Source organism: Anomaloglossus baeobatrachus, chromosome 2, assembly GCF_048569485.1.
Source record: "Anomaloglossus baeobatrachus isolate aAnoBae1 chromosome 2, aAnoBae1.hap1, whole genome shotgun sequence".
NCBI classification, from domain to species: domain Eukaryota; kingdom Metazoa; phylum Chordata; class Amphibia; order Anura; family Aromobatidae; genus Anomaloglossus; species Anomaloglossus baeobatrachus.
The window spans coordinates 3,877,395-3,901,647 of record NC_134354.1 but is presented as its reverse complement, the minus strand read 5'-3'; the positions used below and the strand labels follow the sequence as shown (position 1 = coordinate 3,901,647).

Sequence of the window (24,253 nt, the reverse complement as noted above, 5' to 3'; positions counted from 1 at the left end):
GATCCTATTATCCTCTAAATGATAAGCTGCTGCCGGAGATGTCCAGCAGCGGCTCTAATAGAGAACACAAACACTGGCAGAATGAGTGCTCCTGTATATGGGAGAGCCGAGCAAGATAGCTGCCGGCCTAAAAATCAGACTATAGTGTATGGGGGCTTTAGTCTATTACTTATTCGGCTGACAGACATGCAGATAGCTGTATTTTTAGTCCAGCACGCTGACCCTATGTTTTAGGATCAAGACTGATAAGGTAAAGATTACAACAGCCACATGACTATCACCAGAACCACCATCAGTACAGTAATACATAACTAAAACCACACTACATACTATAATACGTAACCAAAACCACAGTTAGTACAGTAATACATCAACAGAACTACTGTCAATACAGTAATATCATCAAAACCACCCTAAACACAATAACACATCACCAAACCCACCCTGAAGACAATACATCGCCAAAACCACCATCAGTACATGAATACAATGCCAAATTCACACAGCAATCAAGTGCAGTGTCAGGTTAGACCCATATACATCTATGTATTGCATTAACGTACAACTCTCAGTATGTCCTTAACAATGGTAAGGAGATGCTGGTAGTTGTTACCAGCCATCATTAGACTGTGGACCATATAAGAACCACAATACTGATTAGTCCCAGGCAGTAGACTTAACTTTTGGACGAGATCTTATAGGTTTAGGTCCATTAATTCTGAGGAGATTAGTAGGGCAGAGGTGGGCTCAGTAGGGAGAAGGGGCATCATGGGGTGGGACTTGAGACCCCCACCAATTGCTCAAAAGACCTCTTAAGTGCACAGCTCAGGAGACAGGACTATGAAATTTTACTCCTGGAATCCATTCTGTCTGCATGTTCTGGTTCTGGGAAACACTCGGGGCCACGGTAGTCGGACCCCCAGTGATTGGAAAGTTATTCCCCATCCCAAGGATAGGGGGTAAGTTCCCAATGTGAGAAAACCCCTTTAAAAGCAGCATTCACACTGCAGCCAAAGATGGGAAACTGATTTATCTAAACAGTGTCCATCACCCGATGCACGAGCAAAAAACTTTCCTTCGTCAGGTGAGATGATTTTTAAGCTGACTTAAAGGGAATCTGTCACCCCAAAATGACACCTAGACTGCAGAAATATTTATATGGGGGGACATGATCTGTGGAGAAATAATCCCACCCATATAGTTCAGCTTAAAAGGAACTGGTCACAACCTTTAATATTAAACTGCTCCATTGTCTTGTTAGTCAGAAAATGTGCATCACTTAACGTTGCGTCACTAACAAGAGGGGGGGCAGTTTAGAATTGAAAAAGGGTGTAACAGGTTCCCTTTAATATTCACTGAAAAAGCCACATTTGATATGAAAATGAGGACATTTCTGCGCGGCCTAAGCCTGGTGCACCATACCACCTAATATAGGAAAATACTAGCCAGGCCTGTGTCTTGATTAATAGTGATCCATTGGTGGGAGTGAGCACCGCAACACCAGATCTCCTGACTGCACCGCACCCAACACTGCGGCACACTCCAAGCGTCAGTGCGGGTGTGCACACAACACAGGAGGAGCACAGCGGCACACTCCAAGCGTCAGTGCATGTGTGCATCCAACACAGGAGGAGCACAGCGGCACACTCCAAGCGTCAGTGCGGGTGTGCATCCAACACAGGAGGAGCACAACGGCACACTCCAAGCGTCAGTGCATGTGTGCATCCAACACAGGAGGAGCACAGCGGCACACACCAAGCGTCAGTGCATGTGTGCATCCAACACAGGAGGAGCACAGCGGCACACGCCAAGCGTCAGTGCATGTGTGCATCCAACACAGGAGGAGCACAGCGGCACACGCCAAGCGTCAGTGCATGTGTGCATCCAACACAGGAGGAGCACAGCGGCACACGCCAAGCATCAGTGCATGTGTGCATCCAACACAGGAGGAGCACAGCGGCACACGCCAAGCGTCAGTGCATGTGTGCATCCAACACAGGAGGAGCACAGCGGCACACTCCAAGCGTCAGTGCATGTGTGCATCCAACACAGGAGGAGCACAGCGGCACACTCCAAGCGTCAGTGCATGTGTGAATCCAACACAGGAGGAGCACAGCGGCACACGCCAAGCGTCAGTGCATGTGTGCATCCAACACAGGAGGAGCACAGCGGCACACGCCAAGCGTCAGTGCATGTGTGCATCCAACACAGGAGGAGCACAGCGGCACACGCCAAGCGTCAGTGCATGTGTGCATCCAACACAGGAGGAGCACAGCGGCACACTCCAAGCGTCAGTGCATGTGTGCATCCAACACAGGAGGAGCACAGCGGCACACTCCAAGCGTCAGTGCATGTGTGCATCCAACACAGGAGGAGCACAGTGAGGAGGGGGACACGGCGCTGTGATGTGCTGTCTGCTCACTTCAACAACCTTCCTCATTGAATCGGCAGTCAAATACAGGCAGCAACCAGGTGTCAGAACGTACCTGCATCACACTGCAGGCGCACCCACGCGGACACTGCAGTCACATTGCATGCGCACCCACGCGGACACTGGAGTCACATTGCAGGCGCACCCACGCAGACACTGGAGTCACATTGCAGGCGCACCCACGCAGACACTGCAGTCACATTGCAGGCGCACCCACTGGAGTCACATTGCAGGCGCACCCACGCAGACACTGGAGTCACATTGCAGGCGCACCCACGCAGACACTGGAGTCACATTGCAGGCGCACCCACGCGGACACTGGAGTCACATTGCAGGCGCACCCACGCAGACACTGGAGTCACATTGCAGGCGCACCCACGCAGACACTGGAGTCACATTACAGGCGCACCCACGCAGACACTGGAGTCACATTGCAGGCGCACCCACGCAGACACTGGAGTCACATTACAGGCGCACCCACGCAGACACTGGAGTCACATTACAGGCGCACCCACGCAGACACTGGAGTCACATTGCAGGCGCACCCACGCAGACACTGGAGTCACATTGCAGGCGCACCCACGCAGACACTGGAGTCACATTGCAGGCGCACCCACGCAGACACTGGAGTCACATTGCAGGCGCACCCACGCAGACACTGGAGTCACATTGCAGGCGCACCCACGCAGACACTGCAGTCACATTGCAGGCGCACCCACGCAGACACTGCAGTCACATTGCAGGCGCACCCACTGGAGTCACATTGCAGGCGCACCCACGCAGACACTGGAGTCACATTGCAGGCGCACCCACGCAGACACTGCAGTCACATTGCAGGCGCACCCACTGCAGTCACATTGCAGGCGCACCCACTGCAGTCACATTGCAGGCGCACCCACTGCAGTCACATTGCAGGCGCACCCACGCGGACACTGGAGTCACATTGCAGGCGCACCCACGCGGACACTGGAGTCACATTGCAGGCGCACCCACGCGGACACTGGAGTCACATTGCAGGCGCACCCACGCGGACACTGGAGTCACATTGCAGGCGCACCCACGCGGACACTGGAGTCACATTGCAGGCGCACCCACGCGGACACTGGAGTCACATTGCAGGCGCACCCACGCGGACACTGGAGTCACATTGCAGGCGCACCCACGCGGACACTGGAGTCACATTGCAGGCGCACCCACGCGGACACTGGAGTCACATTGCAGGCGCACCCACGCGGACACTGGAGTCACATTGCAGGCGCACCCACGCGGACACTGGAGTCACATTGCAGGCGCACCCACGCGGACACTGGAGTCACATTGCAGGCGCACCCACGCGGACACTGGAGTCACATTGCAGGCGCACCCACGCGGACACTGCAGTCACATTGCAGGCGCACCCACGCGGACACTGCAGTCACATTGCAGGCGCACCCACGCGGACACTGCAGTCACATTGCAGGCGCACCCACGCGGACACTGCAGTCACATTGCAGGCGCACCCACGCGGACACTGCAGTCACATTGCAGGCGCACCCACGCGGACACTGCAGTCACATTGCAGGCGCACCCACGCGGACACTGCAGTCACATTGCAGGCGCACCCACGCGGACACTGCAGTCACATTGCAGGCGCACCCACGCGGACACTGCAGTCACATTGCAGGCGCACCCACGCGGACACTGCAGTCACATTGCAGGCGCACCCACGCGGACACTGCAGTCACATTGCAGGCGCACCCACGCGGACACTGCAGTCACATTGCAGGCGCACCCACGCGGACACTGCAGTCACATTGCAGGCGCACCCACGCGGACACTGCAGTCACATTGCAGGCGCACCCACGCGGACACTGCAGTCACATTGCAGGCGCACCCACGCGGACACTGCAGTCACATTGCAGGCGCACCCACGCGGACACTGCAGTCACACTGCAGGCGCACCCACGCGGACACTGCAGTCACACTGCAGGCGCACCCACGCGGACACTGCAGTCACACTGCAGGCGCACCCACGCGGACACTGCAGTCACACTGCAGGCGCACCCACGCGGACACTTGGAGTGCTACTCTGCTCCTCCAGTGTCAGGACACGTGCAGAAATGCTAAGTGATTTTAGACAGCACTGACTCTCACCTAAGGGCGAGGGACTGTCTTTAATATGCAAATAGGACGGTGCACATCTGCACCAAGACATCGGCCGCACCAGGGGGGACAGAACAGTCTGCATATATATAATATTAAGTTAAAACTGTACATGCCAGAGCGACGTCCCCTGTATAAGTGTCTGCAGATTAATTGGCATTTTGGGAGTAAAAGTAAAATGTCATCGCTCTTAGCAACACATTGTCCTGCGTCTCCCAAGACTCCCCTCTTGTTTGGTCTGCTGCAGCACATACTGCAATGGTGCCCGTATAGGGAATCTGTCACCAGGTTTTGCTCCCCCATCTGAGAGCAGCATAATGTAGAGACAGAGCCCCTGATTCCAGCAATGTGTCACTTACTGAGCTGTTTGCTGTCATTTTCTCTGCTGCAGATCTCGCAGTTATTCAGAGCTCATGAATATGCTGGACTACCTGCAGCACACCAAGTAGTCCTGTAATGATAACATCACTGTTTAATCAGCAGTAGTTATCAAAACTACACTAAGCAGCCCAGTAAGTGACAACACTGGAATCAGGATCTCTGCCCCTACATTATGCTGCTCTCAAATTAGGTGGCAAAAATCTGGTGACAGACTCATAATTCTCCTCACTAAAGAGTAACCACCCTAAGTAAGCCCAAGGCTGTTCCCAAGAATAAGTAATTGCCCATCACTGATCTCACAGCACAAAGAATGACCCCACACCGTCTCACTTACAGCATACAGCCTCCACATTCTCTCCTATAACATTTCCACTACACTGCCCCCTCACATGAAACCCCCACTGTCCTCCCCACTGAATTATACCCTCCAGACCTTCCTCACTTATGAACTATGACCTCCACTGTCCCCAGCTCTCCATGCAGCCCCCACTTCACTGTCCCCCTCATGATGTCCCCTCTCTATAATGAGCCTTATGCTTCGCATTATGTATACCCAGCCCTCCCAGGCTCCTAACTGAGCGCTCCCCATGCTGCCCCTTCTCCATATCAAGCCCCCTCCATACCAAGCCCACCATGGTTCCCCTTCCATACAGAGTACCCCCCATGCTTTCCCATTCTCCATACCATGCCTCCCCCCGTGCTACCCCATTCTCCATACCATGCCCCCCCCCCGTGCTACCCCATTCTCCATACCATGCCCCCCCCCCGTGCTACCCCATTCTCCATACCATGCCCCCCCCATGCTACCCCATTCTCCATACCATGCCCCCCCATGCTACCCCATTCTCCATACCATGCCCCCCCATGCTACCCCATTCTCCATACCATGCCCCCCCCATGCTACCCCATTCTCCATACCATGCCCCCCCCATGCTACCCCATTCTCCATACCATGCCCCCCCCATGCTACCCCATTCTCCATACCATGCCCCCCCCATGCTACCCCATTCTCCATACCATGCCCCCCCCCATGCTACCCCATTCTCCATACCATGCCCCCCCCATGCTACCCCATTCTCCATACCATGCCCCCCCCCATGCTGCCCCATTCTCCATACCATGCCCCCCCCATGCTACCCCATTCTCCATACCATGCCCCCCCCATGCTACCCCATTCTCCATACCATGCCCCCCCCATGCTACCCCATTCTCCATACCATGCCCCCCCCATGCTACCCCATTCTCCATACCATGCCCCCCCCCATGCTACCCCATTCTCCATACCATGCCCCCCCCCCCATGCTACCCCATTCTCCATACCATGCCCCCCCCATGCTACCCCATTCTCCATACCATGCCCCCCCCATGCTACCCCATTCTCCATACCATGCCCCCCCCCCATGCTACCCCATTCTCCATACCATGCCCCCCCCCATGCTACCCCATTCTCCATACCATGCCTCTCATTCTCCATACTGTAACTCCCATTTGCTATACTGTCCACCACCCTCCCTCATTTTCCCATTCTGCTCCATCCCCCATGCTGCGCCCCCACATCATGCTCCATCCCCATGTTGCGCCCCCCCATCCTCCATGTTGCGCCCCCACATCATGCTTCATCCCCCCCATCCTCCATGCTGCACCCCCACATCATGCTTCATCGCCCCCATCCTCCATGCTGCGCCCCCACATCATGCTTCATCCCCCCCATCCTCCATGCTGCGCCCCCACATCATGCTTCATCCCCCCCATCCTCCATGTTGCGCCCCACATCATGCTTCATCCCCCCCATCCTCCATGTTGCGCCCCCACATCCTCCATGTTGCGCCCCCACATCATGCGGCATCCCCCCCATCCTCCACGCTGCGCCCCCACATCATGTTCCATCCCCCATGTTGCGCCCCCATATCATGCGGCATCCCCCCCCAGCCTCCATGTTGCACCCCCACATCATGCTGCATCCCCCCCATCCTCCATGTTGCGCCCCCACATCATGTTCCATCCCCACATCCTCCATGTTGCGCCCCCACATCATGCTGCTTCCCCCCCCCATCCTCCATGTTGCACCCCCACATCATGCTTCATCCCCCCCCATCCTCCATGTTGCGCCCCCACATCATGCTGCATCCCCCCCCATCCTCCATGTTGCGCCCCCACATCATGTTCCATCCCCCCCATCCTCCATGTTGCGCCCCCATATCATGTTCCATCCCCCCATCCTCCATGTTGCGCCCCCATATCATGTTCCATCCCCCCATCCTCCATGTTGCGCCCCCATATCATGTTCCATTCCCCCATCCTCCATGTTGCGCCCCCATATCATGTTCCATCCCCCATCCTCCATGTTGCGCCCCCATATCATGCGGCATCCCCCCCCCAGCCTCCATGTTGCACCCCCACATCATGCTGCATCCCCTCCATCCTCCATGTTGCGCCCCCACATCATGCGGCATCCCCCCCATCCTCCATGTTGCGCCCCCATATCATGTTCCATCCCCCCATCCTCCATGTTGCGCCCCCATATCATGTTCCATCCCCCCATCCTCCATGTTGCGCCCCCATATCATGTTCCATCCCCCCATCCTCCATGTTGCGCCCCCATATCATGTTCCATCCCCCCATCCTCCATGTTGCGCCCCCATATCATGTTCCATCCCCCCATCCTTCATGTTGCGCCCCCATATCATGTTCCATCCCCCATCCTCCATGTTGCGCCCCCATATCATGTGGCATCCCCCCCCAGCCTCCATGTTGCACCCCCACATCATGCTGCATCCCCCCCCATCCTCCATGTTGCGCCCCCACATCATGTTCCATCCCCACATCCTCCATGTTGCACCCCCACATCATGCTGCATCCCCCCCATCCTCCATGTTGCACCCCCACATCATGCTGCATCCCATCCTCCATGTTGCGCCCCCCTATCATGTTCCATCCCCTCATCCTCCATGTTGCGCCCCCATATCATGTTCCATCCCCCCATCCTCCATGTTGCGCCCCCATATCATGTTCCATCCCCCCCATCCTCCATGTTGCGCCCCCATATCATGTTCCATCCCCCCCATCCTCCATGTTGCGCCCCCATATCATGTTCCATCCCCGCCATCCTCCATGTTGCGCCCCCATATCATGTTCCATCCCCCCCATCCTCCATGTTGCGCCCCCATATCATGTTCCATCCCCCCATCCTCCATGTTGCGCCCCCATATCATGTTCCATCCCCCCATCCTCCATGTTGCGCCCCCATATCATGTTCCATCCCCCCATCCTCCATGTTGCGCCCCCATATCATGTTCCATCCCCTCATCCTCCATGTTGCGCCCCCATATCATGTTCCATCCCCCCATCCTCCATGTTGCGCCCCCATATCATGTTCCATCCCCCCATCCTCCATGTTGCGCCCCCATATCATGTTCCATCCCCCCATCCTCCATGTTGCGCCCCCCCCCGGGTTGCTTGTTCGGCGCTGTCTTCGGCTGTAAAGCGTTTACCTGCTCCAGGCTGCATCTCCCGTTCTCCACGGTGGCGGTGGCGGCGGCGGCATCTGACATCTTGCTCGGCGGCGGTTCCATCTCCGGCGGCGGCTCCATCTCCGGCGGCGGCTCCATCTCCGGCGGCGGTTCCATCTCCGGCGGCGGCTCCATCTCCGGCGGCGGCTCCCGTCCTCCTCTGCGCGGCCTCACGCTCCTGTGACCTCTGCACAGTGAGCGCACGGCAGCACGTCGGGGCGGGGAGCTGATTACAGCTCCTATGACCCCGGAAGTAAGTGCCGGCACGCTCACAGTGTCATTTATAGTCGCGTGTTATAGACGCGACTATAAATGACTGTGCGCTCCCTCCCTCCTCCAAAAAGGCGCCGGATTTAATAAAGAGTTTGGAGGAGGGAGGGAGGAAGATTTAAAAAAAATTTTTTTTTTTTTTTTTTTTTTTTTAAATTTTAGTTTGGGCGCCGCCCTCCTGGAAGGCGCCGCCCTAGGCACGTGCCCTCAAGTGCCTAATGGCAAATACGGCCCTGACTACACGTACACCCCACTCATTACACCCTACACTACACGTACACCCCGCTCATTATGATGTACACTTACCTTGTATATGGAGAGTATATTTGTGAGTAATTTTCTGTTTTCCATTTGAGTCCCGTACTTCGAGTTTATATTCTCCACTGTTTTTCTTGGTGACGTTGCTGATGGTCAGGCTTCCACTCACGGTGACATTGTAATTAGTGAAATTATAGTATGTGTTTTTGCAGCGTTTGTTTTTGATGATCGGGGTAAAGATTGTGGATGCTTCATTCTTCCAGCGCCAGGTAAACTCATCGCACTGCTTGGAACTTTCATTTCTTGTCAGGTTATATGTGATAGGTAGGAGAACATCGGAGCCCGGGCGGGCGTATACATCTGTGTGGTTATTGGCCCCGGGGTCCAGTCCTGGAGGAACAGAGAACATTCAGTGAGCTCATTATATTCCATTAGTCACAGTATCACATAATAATGGTCAGTTTCCAGATCAGGAGCCTCCGCTCATCCACACACAGCGTCCGCCGCCATCATGTACAGAACACTCGCTGGTTACTTTATACACCGGATATTCTGATCCTCCTCCAGCCGTTACTTCTATGTGTGCAGTGATATATACCGTATACTTCACAGACTGGTATATATAGGAGAGGCGGCCCTGGATCGTCACATTATGATTTAGGATCATGTGTCTTATGATAAGCAGAGGCTATGATGGGCGCAGACACGATGCCCGGACCCCAGGGGCCGATCACTCACTGTAGAGATCTGAGCTGTGACCGGTGCCCCCCATCATTACCTCTTCCTCTACTGACCGGATATATCCCACCCTCTGACTATATGGGGTCTCACGCTCCTCACAGGTGGAATATTTACAGATTTGCACTTTATGGATCCATGATTGGGACCACGACTCTATCTGTAATTCTAGATATTGGAGACAATGTATCTGGGCCTACGAGACGTCTCCTCCACTGCAGACGAACATGACGATGAGCCGTGGTCAGAGATTTACATCGAGGACGGCCGCCATTGTAAGAGAAAAGTCACGTCTTGCGTCTGATCCTACATGAGGTGGTAATGATACAGACACATCATGGACAAAAGTATTGGCGCCCTTCAAATTGTTCCAAAAATTGAACTATTTCACACAGTAAATTATTACAATTACACATGCTTTGTTATACACAAACGAACAACACAAAAAACTGAGAAAATAGGAAAATTGTACAGAATTTCCCACAAAACCCCCAGAATGAGCCGGACAGAATTATAGGCACCTTCCCAAAATTGTGGGGAAACAGCTTTGTTTCTGGCATGTGATTTATTGAAGGAAAATGGAGGATTCTAGATGAATAAAATTCAAGTTTTATTAGAAAAATTATTGTAAAATCCATAGATAGCAGATTCCATCATATACAAAACGCGTTTCAGGCGCTGAGCCCTCGTTCACTGAGTAATATTACACCATTATGGAAACTATGTATAAACACGAGCGACAATCCTAGAAACGCCGAACACATGAAGAGTCTGTTCATTACAAGGGTGAACCCCGCGGCCCTCCGCTTCCGCTGAGGATAATCAGTTCAGGTGGGAGCAACTTCTTTTTAGACGAAAGAGTTTTATTAATGGAAAAAAAACAAGAGAACATAATGAAATAATTAAATATAAACTGTACAAATGTGCAAAAATTCAAAATGTAACATTAGCTGCAGCATAACAGATTATTTTATATATATTCAGACATCATTAATCTTTCTTTTCTTCCTTTATTTATTTGAATAAACCAATGTAAACTAATATATAATAATGTATATCCCTAATAATAATGTGTCTTCCCTACAGTCCATTTCTGTAGGATATTTGTATTCAGGGCAGTTATCAGATCCGCTTCCCTATACAATAGTGTTTTCCTCCAGTCGCCTCGTGACCCGGACGATTCCAACAATTCTAAATGCTCTCCATTTCCCTGGTGCCTTTCCCAGAAGTGTCTGGCACCTCCTGAATTCATCATGTGTCATTATGTGACACATGGGAGATCTGCTCTGAGCTTCTTTTTAGTTTATAAATGGTGCATCCTATATACTGTACTGTATATTATCGGTGAATTTTGTGTAAAACTCCATGTGACAGATACAAATGATAAACGTGTATAACAAAACATGTGACACATTCTCAGCCATGACTATTCTACATGGTATATACAGTATGTATTCAGAATATACACATTATATATATATATATATATATATATATATATATATATATATATATATATATATATGGATACAAATACATGTAATGTTCTGTTCAGAGATGAAGATGACTTCTTGGGGCAGCGAGTCTAAAGTTCCCGACCCTTTCTTTATCAAGACTTTCCACCATCCAGACCCCTGCAAAAGCATTCCATGTGCAGACCGTGTTTCGGGGAGTTTGTTCCTCATTAGGTCAAAGCAGGAAATCTCATCATAAATACACACAGTACCAGTCAGAACTTTGTACACCCCTATTCATTGTTTTGTTTGTTATTATTGCAGTGTGCACATTTTAGATTCAGACTGAAAGCAGCAGAACAACGATGAAGAAAAGAAGGAATACAAATGGAAACAAGACATTAAGAAACATGTGAAACAAATCAGAATATGCGTTACTCCTTCCAGTCCTCCCTTTGCTCTCCTGTTACTCTAATGACATCTTAACACCCCATCGATCCTCAGTAGCCACTTCTTCTTGTTTACCATCCTTGGTAGTGGCTTCTTCTTGTTTGCCGTCCTCAGTAGTGGCTTCTTCTTGTTTACCATCCTTGGTAGTGGCTTCTTCTTGTTTAGCATCCTTGGTAGTGGCTTCTTCTTGTTTACCATCCTTGGTAGTGGCTTCTTCTTGTTTACCATCCTTGGTAGTGGCTTCTTCTTGTTTAGCATCCTTGGTAGTGGCTTCTTCTTGATTGCTGTCCTCAGTAATGGCTTCTTCATGTTTGCCGTCCTCAGTAATGGCTTCTTCTTGTTTGCCGTCCTCAGTAATGGCTTCTTCTTGTTTGCCGTCCTCAGTAATGGCTTCTTCTTGTTTGCCGTCCTCAGTAATGGCTTCTTCTTGTTTGCCGTCCTCAGTAATGGCTTCTTCTTGTTTGCCGTCCTCAGTAGTGGCTTCTTCTTGTTTGCCGTCCTCAGTAGCAGCTTTGTTACAAATCGGCACCTCTGTAGCTGCAAGCAGCCTGCTGCGGATCCTATTACGCCCAGGCGCCGGCCGCCATTGTTGGCCGTGCCTCGGGTCGTCCAGCTGGATGCTTCCTCTTCCACGGCTAAGTGTGGAGAGGCAGTTAGAGCACATGCACGTTCCGATTTACCCCAGCCAGAGCCTAAGTCCAGTGTTTTGTCTAGTGAGCATGCTCACCCTGAGCTAAGTCCTCAGATGAGGCTACTGAGCATGCTCCCACACTTAGTGTGAAAAGCCTCTTTGCACAGGTACTTGTATTTCATGCCGTGTCTAAGACCTGTGTTGTGCCTACTGAGCATGTGAACCGCCCCGGGGCTTGGCCGGCTGCCGAGCGGCTCGGATCCGTGCTCAACGGTGGGTGGCTCGAGCTCCTCACGGATCTGGGGGTCACATCGCTCTGAAGGGAGGTTGCTGGCGCTACGTGAAGGGAGGTGGTGATGTACGGTGGGGTGGTCCACGGCCGGGGCCGCGGTTGTTTGGGGGTTTAAGTTCATGACGCCACCCACGGGTTGTGGTGAATAGATGGACACCACCACTGCCGTTGACTAGGCTCCCAGGGACGGTGTTGCGCAGCTTGGTGTTAACCCCTAGGGGAGGTAGGGGGTGATGGTCCTGGGGCCCGTGGGATGACAGGCTGGGGGAGTGCGTGGCGGTGCGGTGCAGTGCTGCGCGCGGCCCGAGGGCACTGTTGTACTCACTATGACAGACACACTGGAGTCTCTGGTAAACCAAACAAGATGGTGGACGGTGCCCGCAGCCGGCTGCGCTTGTCCCCTTTTCAGGTTGGTGGTTTCCGCCTTTCTCCTGCATCTCGCTTTTAATGGAATGATGACTCCTATGCCTGAGCAACGGTAGTCCACTCCCCAGCTTTGTGTGTGCCAGAAGAGCCTGTGTGCCCGCAGACGCTGGCCCGTGGGATCTCTATGCCTGGGTGGTGGCTTTCTATCCCTATGGTTGGGCTGTTGCCTTCAGTCGGGTCTTAGGTGGGTAAGGGCCTAAAGTCCAGTCCTCAATCAGTTGATTCGACTCGGTCCAGTTGTTTCTGGGCCTCGTACTGGGTCTGAGTATCCCTCCTGGTGCTCCGGTTAATCGGTTCCCAGTTCGGTACCGGCGGGCCACCACCTGTCCCCGGTCCTTACATTTCCACCGGCTGTAGTCCCAGCTCCTGCAGGCGGCCACCACCGTCTGCCTCCTTGCCAGAGGTGACTGGGCTCCGACCCAGACACCTGGTGTTAGACTATGGCACCTGGACACAGGTCTGCACTTGAACTCCACTCCACTTCACTATCAAGACTAATCTCTCTCTGTTTTTCCCGCCTCAGGGCCTGTGCACTCCTCGGTAGGCATGGCCAAGTGCCTGGCTCCGCCCCCTGGTGTGTACATCAAACCCTGAGGGAGGTGACAAGGTTTTGTAGGTTGGCTGCTGGTACCTTTTTAGGCAAAGGTGTTTGTGTAAGGGCCTAACTGTGACAACCTGGCTAGTCCAGGGCGTCACACTTGCTCAGCCTGATTGTCTCATTTCTGAGACAAAGTCTGTGGTTCAGGCTACTGAGCATGCTCAGGCACTTAGTGCATTGGAGGCTAAGTCCGGGAAGGACTTCACTGGGCCTGTCCGTGAGGTGGCAGGCCCTGATAGGCCAGAGGGTATCAGATGTCCTCATGATGTGGCCACTCTGGACTCACTCGCAGATGCGCCTGACCTTCGGGTTGCCAGCAGCTCCTTTATCATCTGGGAGCATGGTGAACCCCGACTGTCGATTGGGATATATACCACCCTATCCTAATCAGCCAGTCCCCCCGTAACAGGCTTCTTGTTTGCCGTCCTCAGTAGTGGCTTCTTGTTTGCCAACCTCAGTAGCGGCTTCTTCTTGTTTGCTGTACTCAGTAGCGGATTCTTCTTGTTTGCCGTCCTCAGTAGTGGCTTCTTCTTGTTTGCCGTCCTCAGTAGCGGCTTCTCGTTTGCCGTCCTCAGTAGTCAATTCTTCTTGTTTGCTGTCCTCAGTAGCGGCTTCTTCTTGTTTGCCATCCTCAGTAGCAGTGTCTTCTTGTTTGTTGTCCTCAGTAGCGGCTTCTTCTTGTTTGTCGTCCTCAGTAGCGGCATCTTCTTGTTTGCCGTCCTCAGAAGTGGCTTCTTCTTGTTTGCCGTCCTCAGAAGCGGCTTCTTCTTGTTTGCCGTCCTCAGTAGCGGCTTCTTCTTGTTTGCCGTCCTCAGTAGCGGCTTCTTCTTGTTTGCCGTCCTCAGTAGTGGATTCTTCTTGTCTGTTGTATTTAGTAGTGGCTTCTTGTTTGCGTTCCTGAGTATTAGGTAGCGGAGTGAATATGAAAAAATAATAATAATGCCTAAAATTTACCTTTTAATAATATAAGGATAAGATGGTCACAGGACGTAACCCAATGTATAAAACAGACAATAACAGACAAGTGAAATGCTGTATAGCCAATAATCACGGCAGGTACTAGATGACGGAAGATACAAGATCTGCCAATTGGTTATGTAGAAACAACCATAAGCATATAAGTCAAAGACCATTCAATAATAGCCTAATCAAGGTGCTCAAAATTTGCTTAAAGGTGCATAGCCAAGGAAGAAGAGAGGGAACGATCTCCCCAATCTGCTGGGATGTCCCTCTCTTCCCTTGAAAAAACACCGTTGCTGGACCCTCTGGTTGTCTAGGGTCGGATAACCTGGTCCTCGTCCTCCTGACACCGGATCCCCACATAAAGAAAACCAGCATCAGCAGTCCCCAACGCGTTTCATTAATATCATCCGGGGAGTAAATTATGTTATCCTGGTCATTCCAGTCCCACAGGGATAACAAACATACTGTAGGAAAAGTCTATACACACGCAAGAAATCACATGTCCATTAAAGTGAATGCAAGCGGCAGGTTACATTGCAAAACCATCTCTTACATTCAAATGACAGCGGGCATATTCGGTACATAGCGCACCCGTCTCGCTGCATAGCAGTGTTTTAAATTTAGTGTTCAAAAGATTCGGCACTCAAATTGAAATAAAATTTTATTTTTCCAAAATATTGAACAAGCAATTTCGTGTTCTCAAAAAAACGTTTTCGGTCAAATGACCTTCATTAAGTTTTTTAATACTAAGAAATAGAAAAAAAAACAGACTATAAAGAACTCATAGCATGATAGTCATTAGTATGCAATATATACAATTTAGGAGACGTATCCTCAATTAAGAAAAAAGAATTTCTGTGGCAATCAGAGTATACAAAGTATATTATATGCTGATAGAACACCAGAAAAACAGAACTTCAGAAAAACGAAACATCAGAAAAAATTCACCATAACTGACATTTTATGCTTAGATCAACATTCAATATGCATTGGAATCTGCAACCTATAAGTAAAGAGGAACAATAAGTAAATAGATAAATAAGTATTAAATGTCATCAAATTTGGAACTTAGAGACAAGTAATTACTATGGCATCACTAACAATAGATTTCAATGGTAACTAGATTAAATGCACAAAGAAGTCATTGAACTTACCAAAGCCTGTAAGATACTCTGAATAGAGCTGTCAGTTTAAAGATCAGAGCTAAGATGCTGCCTCTCCGGGTCCATAAATGCATATGACCTGCCTGTGGGGTGTCTCAGTTTAAATAGACCGCTAATGGGATAATAGGCATGTGATTAGAGATATCGTAACGTCACTTCCGGTAATGTATACGGAAGTGACGATTCTGGATGGCATTATGTGAAGTAACCTGGTTGGCAGGCCCACGCATGCGCAGTAGTAATCTAAGCCCACACAAGCAATATAATGTGAACGTAACGTCACTTCCGATAGCATAGGCGGAAGTGACGATTCTGGATGGCACCATGAAAAGCTTGGTTGGCAAATCCATGTATGGAGGCAATCACTCATTTGTATATATAATAGAAACGTGACGTTTTCACATGGTGTTTATGTAAGGCCCGTTTATACTCAGGGCAGTTAGCTTTAGCAATATAGAGGGATAGGATAAGGGAAAGGAACAATGGGAAAAGGTAGAAAGGGAGACGGGAATAAGTGTTCCTTATCAGTGCACACTATAATAAGGTCCCAAATATAATAAATCAGGTAAGTGGTGAATATAAACAAGAAAAGAGGGAGAACTAAAATGATAAAAAAAGTGTTTAAAAATAAGAAAAAATAAATAAAAATAAAGAAAAATTAATAATAAAATAGAAAATAAAATGAAAAATAAAAAAGGGGGGGTAAAAATTAATAATACAAACTAAAATGTGAAGGATTTCAAGGAGAGGAGGGAAAGGGAAGGAGGTAATAAGGAATACCTATATGATTCGACCATCTTCTATGCTGTAATCAATTTTTCTGCTAAAAGAAAAAATGAAAAACACTAATGAGTATTAGGAATAAAAGACAAAAAGAAGAAAAATCACATGAAACTTGAGGTATCAAAATCTCGATTAAGGCCCTTTGGTTCTAAGGTTTGAAGTGTAAAAATCCAATAAGCTTCCCTTTGTTTCAAGGTTTTGGTCCTATCACCTCCTCTTCTATGTGGTAAAATTTGTTCTAGGACCTGAAATCGTAATTGGCTAACCCTGTGGCCCTGTCTATGAAAATTGAATGGAAGTGGTAATGTCAATTTTTCACATCTAATGGTAGATTTATGTTGTGATATACGATCTTTAATCGATTGTGTCGTCTCCCCTACATATAAAAGGCCACATGGACATTTTATGACATAAACCACAAAAGAAGTATCACAGGTAAAGAAGCCTCTTATAGGGTAACCTCGGCCAGTGTAGGGATGTAGGACCTTGTCACCCTTTTGTACATTACTACATTGTGGACAACTTAAACAGGGAAATGTCCCTCGTCTTGGAGTAAGTAAATGAGTCTGTACTGGACCGGTCGTATTGGTACCAACATCAGCCCTAACCAACTTATTACCCATATTGGAGGGGCGTCTGAAACATGGAAGAAAGGGTATTTTGAATTACTCTACATCTGGATAACCTTTGTGTAAGATGTTCCAATGGCTTCTAATGAATTTACATATCTTTTAAGAAAATGGGTGGTAAGTGTGTACAAATGCCAACCGATTTCTTTTAGTTTTATCGAGAGATGATGTTATAGTAGTTACTTCTCTGTTCAAAGTCCCCTTGGGGTAACCTCTTGCTAAGAACTTGGATTCCATTTCTTGTAATCAACAGGGAAATTATTCTTTAGCATTAGATCATGTACCGCTGCCTTGCCTTTGCTATGAATGATGGAGGTATATAAGCTCGTAACATCCCAAGTAACCAGTAGAGCATTAGGTGAAATTCTGCCCAAATCTTTAAGTATTTGCAAAAAATGGTTTGTATCCAGGAGAAAGGATGATGTAGTTTTAATTAATGGAGTTAACATCCTCTCAAGAAGTATTGCCAGAGGTGACAAAATAGAGTCCGTACCTGCCACTATCGGTCTTCCAGGGGGATTAGTCAAGGTCTTATGTATTTTAGGCAATATGTAAAAAACTGGAACAATAGGATTTTGTTTTTGTAGAAAATCAAAAGTTTTCTTATCGATAATACCCTTTTGTAGATAGTGGTTGGAAACGGTTCTAATTCTGTCACGTATTCTAGCCGTTGGATTATGAGGTAAAATCCCATACACTTCAGTAGCCCCCAATTGTCTATTTATCTCTTGTAAATAAGTATACCTATCCATGACTACTATTGCCCCGCCTTTATCAGCCTGTTTAATAATGATGTCCTTATCCTCTATTAAAGATGTTAAAGCCATCTGGTCTTTTGCAGAAAAATTGGAGGGACAATGTAGTGACTTATTAGATAACTCCCTAAAAAATGATGTTACATCCTTCTCTAATAAGCCTATAAAGGTCTCCACTGAAGGATTATTTTTATGGGGCATAAAAGTACTCTTTGTTTTAAGTCCTAGTTCTTTAATATTAATAGGAGTCACTATTGTAAGAGGTTCTAATGGTCGTAGACCAGTAATGGGGGCTGATGAAAAGTGAGCCTTGATACGTAGATTGCGATAAAATCTTAATAAATCCATTTGTAACTGAAAACAATTAAATTTATAAGATGGACAAAATGAAAGGCCCTTTTGGAGAAGATTAACTTGGTCATGAGATAGATTTTTCGAAGAAATATTTACTACAATCGATTCAGTCGTACCTGAGATCTGGTTACGATTGTGGATCTGGTTGAGTCGGTGACATTGGCCCCCCCGCCTTGGTTGCCTTTTTGGCCTCTTCGGTTTTTCTGGCCTAAAAAATGCGTAGGTCTCGATCGTCTTGTATGAAAGGCTTCCGTATCGGAGGCTGAGTTGTCGCTTGAGGAATATTGATAACGTCTTGGAAACATTCGGAAAGATGTATCTCGCCATCTGTATACCCGATTATTCTTATAATCTTCGGTGTCCCGTAAGAATTTTTCACGTTTTATCCTCTGATTCTCAGTCTTGTGTACTTGTAAATCTCGCGTAGTTTGTTCCTTGATCTTTACAAAATCTTCAGTAGAAGATGTCGAAGTCAATTGTTGTTCAATTGAGTTTATCTCCTCTCGTTTAGAAGTAATAGCTTGTCTTAAATGTTCCAGGGTCAAAGTCATTAAATCGAAAGAGCACTTGTTAAGGATCTGTTCAAAGCGATTACAATAGTCCTGATTGTCGCTGAAGATGGTCGGCCGAACACCAACCCGTAGTCCCCTAGGGATTCTTTGTACACGTAAGTATTCAGCAATTGTTGCACAGTGTAATTCCAGACCCTGAAGTTTACGAGATTCTTTCTGATAGTCCCGAGTTCGAAGTTCCTGTGTAGAAGTATGAAGAAAATCACTCTGCAGTGTGATACGTCCAACTATATCAGCCGTTTCATTGGCAGTATATGAGAAAGCTTCACTTGTCATGCCTTCTGTGCTGGGTGCTCGCAATAAAGGAGTATCAAATAGATATAGAAATGCGGCACTCCTGCTATTTAGATAAGGTGCCTGAATAGGGTCTAACCCCGTATCAGTAGTGTTCAAAAGATTCGGCACTCAAATTAAAATAAAATTTTATTTTTCCAAAATATTGAACAAGCAATTTCGTGTTCTCAAAAAAACGTTTTCGGTCAAATGACCTTCATCAAGTTTTTTAACACTAAGAAACATTTTAGTTTGTATTATTAATTTTTACCCCCCCTTTTTTATTTTTCATTTTATTTTCTATTTTATTATTAATTTTTCTTTATTTTTATTTATTTTTTCTTATTTTTAAACACTTTTTTTATCATTTTAGTTCTCCCTCTTTTCTTGTTTATATTCACCACTTACCTGATTTATTATATTTGGGACCTTATTATAGTGTGCACTGATAAGGAACACTTATTCCCGTCTCCCTTTCTACCTTTTCCCATTGTTCCTTTCCCTTATCCTATCCCTCTATATTGCTAAAGCTAACTGCCCTGAGTATAAACGGGTCCCTGAGCCTTAGGCCCCCTTCACACGTCCGTGAAAAACACGCACGTGTGTTACGGGCCGTTTTTCGGGTCCGTGTCCCGTTTTTGTGTCCGTTTTTATGGTCCGTGTGGCACCTGTGTGAATTACATATGCTAGCCGTGTTTGTGTGCAGAACGTCCGTGTGTGCGTGTGGAATTAACGTGTATGTGTACGTGGAATGTCCGTGTGGAATGTCCGTGTGTGTGATGCACAATGTCGTTTATAAATGTCGGCTGACAGCAGACAGAGTTGCGCGATGAGAATGAACTCGGGTGAACTTCACCCGACTTCATCCTCATACCGGGGCTCTGTCTGTGTCGAGTACTGATTAGCGGTCACCTGTGAAGGATTCACCGGTGACCGCTAATCCCCCGAGTGACTGAAGTTTCCCCCCCTCTCTCATACTCACCGTTCCTCGATCCCCGGCGCGGCCCTGCACGGCATTCACACTGCTGCGGCGGCTTTTACTATTTTGAAAAAGCCGGACGCTCATTAAACAATCTCCTATTCCCTGCTTTCCCCGCCCACCGGCGCCTATGATTGGTTGCAGTGAGACACGCCCCCACACTGAGTGACAGGTGCCTCACTGCACCCAATCACAGCAGCCGGTGGGCGTGTCTATACTGTGCAGTAAAATAAATAAATAAATAATTAAAAAAAAACGGCGTGCGGTTCCCCCCACTTTTAATGCCAGCCAGATAAAGCCATACGGCTGAAGGCTGGTATTCTCAGGATGGGGAGCTCCACGTTATGGGGAGCCCCCCACCCTAACAATATCAGTCAGCAGCCGCCCAGAATTGCCGCATACATTATATGCGACAGTTCTGGGGCTGTACCCGGCTCTTCCCGATTTGCCCTGGTGCTTTGGCAAATCGGGGTAATAAGGAGTTATTGGCAGCCCATAGCTGCCAATAAATCCTAGATTAATCATGTCAGGCGTCTATGAGACACCCTCCATGATTAATCTGTAAATTACAGTAAATAAACACACACACACCAGAAAAAATCCTTTATTAGAAATAAAAAACACACACATATACCCTGGTTCACCACTTTAATCAGCCCCAAAAAGCCCTCCATGTCCGGCGTACTCCAGGATGGTCCAGCGTCGCATCCAGCGCTGTTGCATGGAGGTGACAGGAGCTGCAGAAGACACCGCCGCTCCGGTCACCTCCACACAGCAAATGAACACAGCCGCGCGATCAGCTGAGCTGTCACTGAGGTTACCCGCTGTCACTGGATTCATATACAAATGAATGATTGCCTCCATACATGGATTTGCCAGCTTATATACCTCCATCATTCATAGCAAAGGCAAGGCAGCGGTACATGATCTAATGCTAAAGAATAATTTCCCTGTTGATGTACGTGACTGTTGCTTGGATTTCTTGGATATTGTATTAACCGAAAATTTCTTTCTATTTCAGGATACTTACTTTATTCAAAAACAAGGTACCGCGATGGGGTCCAATGTGGCACCCCCCTATGCTAATGCATATATGTCAATTTTTGAGGATAGGTTCATATATACACATCAGGGGTTTCAAGAACACTGTGTGTGTTGGAAAAGGTTTATTGATGACATATTTTGCATATGGGGGGGCCCATTGGACTCTCTCGTGGATTTTCATCAGTACATCAATAGTATATGGTCTGAACTTCAATTTGTCATGCAGTATGATTTACACCAAATTAATTATCTAGATACAATAATCATCAAGGACAGTGATGGCTATCTACAAACTGATTTATTTGTAAAATCTACAGATAAGAACAATTTACTCTTATATGATAGCTGCCACCCTAAAGCAACGAGGAATTCTATTCCTAAGTCACAATTCCTTAGGGTACATAGGATTGTTAGCCAACAAGACACCAAGAATATAAGATTACAAGAAATGGAATCCAAGTTCTTAGCAAGAGGTTACCCCAAGGGGACTTTGAACAGAGAAGTAACCACTATAACATCATCTCTCGATAAAACTAAAAGAAATCGGTTGGCATTTGTACACACTTACCACCCATTTTCTTAAAAGATATGTAAATTCATTAGAAGCCATTGGAACATCTTACACAAAGGTTATCCAGATGTAGAGTAATTCAAAATACCCTTTCTTCCATGTTTCAGGCGCCCCTCCAATATGGGTAATAAGTTGGTTAGGGCTGATGTTGGTACCAATACGACCGGTCCAGTACAGACTCATTTACTTACTCCAAGACGAGGGACATTTCCCTGTTTAAGTTGTCCACAATGTAGTAATGTACAAAAAGGTGACAAGGGTTAGGCCGAGGTTACCCTATAAGAGGCTTCTTTACCTGTGATACTTCTTTTGTGGTTTATGTCATAAAATGTCCATGTGGCCTTTTATATGTAGGGGAGACGACACAATCGATTAAAGATCGTATATCACAACATAAATCTACCATTAGATGTGAAAAATTGACATTACCACTTCCATTCAATTTTCATAGACAGGGCCACAGGGTTAGCCAATTACGATTTCAGGTCCTAGAACAAATTTTACCACATAGAAGAGGAGGTGATAGGACCAAAACCTTGAAACAAAGGGAAGCTTATTGGATTTTTACACTTCAAACCTTAGAACCAAAGGGCCTTAATCGAGATTTTGATACCTCAAGTTTCATGTGATTTTTCTTCTTTTTGTCTTTTATTCCTAATACTCATTAGTGTTTTTCATTTTTTCTTTTAGCAGAAAAATTGATTACAGCATAGAAGATGGTCGAATCATATAGGTATTCCTTATTACCTCCTTCCCTTTCCCTCCTCTCCTTGAAATCATTCACATTTTAGTTTGTATTATTAATTTTTACCCCCCCCTTTTTTATTTTTCATTTTATTTTCTATTTTATTATTAATTTTTCTTTATTTTTATTTATTTTTTCTTATTTTTAAACACTTTTTTTTATCATTTTAGTTCTCCCTCTTTTCTTGTTTATATTCACCACTTACCTGATTTATTATATTTGGGACCTTATTATAGTGTGCACTGATAAGGAACACTTATTCCTGTCTCCCTTTCTACCTTTTCCCATTGTTCCTTTCCCTTATCCTATCCCTCTATATTGCTAAAGCTAACTGCCCTGAGTATAAACGGGCCTTACATAAACACCATGTGAAAACGTCACGTTTCTATTATATATACAAATGAGTGATTGCCTCTAGTGATGAGCGAGCATGCTTGTAACTACTCGGTACTCGCACGAGTATCGCTGTACTCGGGCTGCTCGGCGGGGACCGAGTAATCTCACGATACTCGTGCTGTACTCGTGGTCTTCATTTCTGCATGTTGGCGCTCTTTTGAGAGCCAGCCCTCATGCAGGGATTGGCTGGCAGACCACTGCAATGCCACAGCCCTGTTAGTTGTGGAATTGCAGTGATTGGCTGGCCTGCACAGCGTGACCGAGCCTTTATACCGGCGGGCGCGCTGTGCTCTGCTCACAGCTATCCAGACTGTCAGTGCAGGGAGAGTGTCGCTGATTCAGGGAAAGCTTTGCGGCCCTTTATAGCTTTTTCAGTTGCAGGGCTGCAAACAGTGTGACCAGAAGTCCTTCTCAGGACTATTCTAGTTGTATACAGGCAGGCAGGGTATAGCCAGGTCGGAGTACAGGAGCAGAGTCCTTCTCAGGACTATTGTTGCTATATACAGGCAGGGTATAGCCAGGTCGGAATACAGGCTAGTGACCAGAAGAGTCCTTGTCAGGACTATTGTAGCAGTATACAGGCAGGCAGGCAGGCAGGGTAGTGGTGACCGTATACCAGCCTTCATCATATCTGGGGCTGGTGTACACAGTGTAAAACAGTCCAGATAGTGTCAGACTTCTCAGTAATTGTCGCTCCTAAAAACCAGTTAGGTTCTTATTGCGTCCGTGCTTGCATTTAAAAACAGCACGTGTGTGGCAGTCGGTGGCAGCGTACAGGTGCACGTTTTGCACAAACTATTATATAATGCACAAGTCTAGTGTATAATACACGTCAGTCAGCAGTGTCTGATAGTGTCAGACTTCTCAGTAATTGTCGCTCCTAAAAACCAGTTAGGTTCTCATTGCGTCCGTGCTTGCATTTAAAAACAGCACGTGTGTGGCAGTCGGTGGCAGCGTCAGGCTCCATATTGTCCCTGGATAGAGACGTGCATGATGGCCTGTAAACATGAAGTGCCCATTGTAAGGAAGTGGGTCTATTGTAGTATAGCCCTTAGGCAGGGCAGCCAAAAATTGGGAGGCTCCACATTGTCCCTGGATAGAGACGTGCATGAGGGCCTCAAAACATTGTTCCCATTGCAAAGGAGCGGGTCTCCTGTCGTTGTAATGCCCATTCAGATAGAATGGGCGAAAAAATTTACCACTGGGGGTATACCTGAAACAACGGCTTAACTATTGTAACGGTCACCATGATGGCGCATGAGGAGAAGGAGGAGCAGTCCAGCGATTAGCCAAAGTCCAGAAGTGTGTTACCATGGGTGAGTGGAGGTACATGGCAAATTCCCGTTACAAACTTTAAATTCCGCTGTAATTTGCTGTTGGTGTGTGTGGTGAAGTCTGGCCCAATCCAACCCTTGTTCATCTTGATCAGAGTCAGCCTGTCAGCAT

At 47.8% G+C, this 24,253-nt stretch overlaps 1 protein-coding gene across 2 annotated transcripts in view; it reads right to left on the bottom strand.

The window, feature by feature from the left end:
• LOC142280557 (Fc receptor-like protein 5) overlaps positions 1-24,253 on the bottom strand; it is a 283,892-nt gene that overhangs the window by 223,554 nt on the left and 36,085 nt on the right. For both annotated transcript variants that reach the window (XM_075332750.1, XM_075332753.1), the window contains exon 2: positions 9,040-9,381. In XM_075332750.1, coding sequence (XP_075188865.1) covers positions 9,040-9,381 — 342 coding nt within the window. The remainder of the gene's footprint in view (positions 1-9,039; positions 9,382-24,253) is intronic.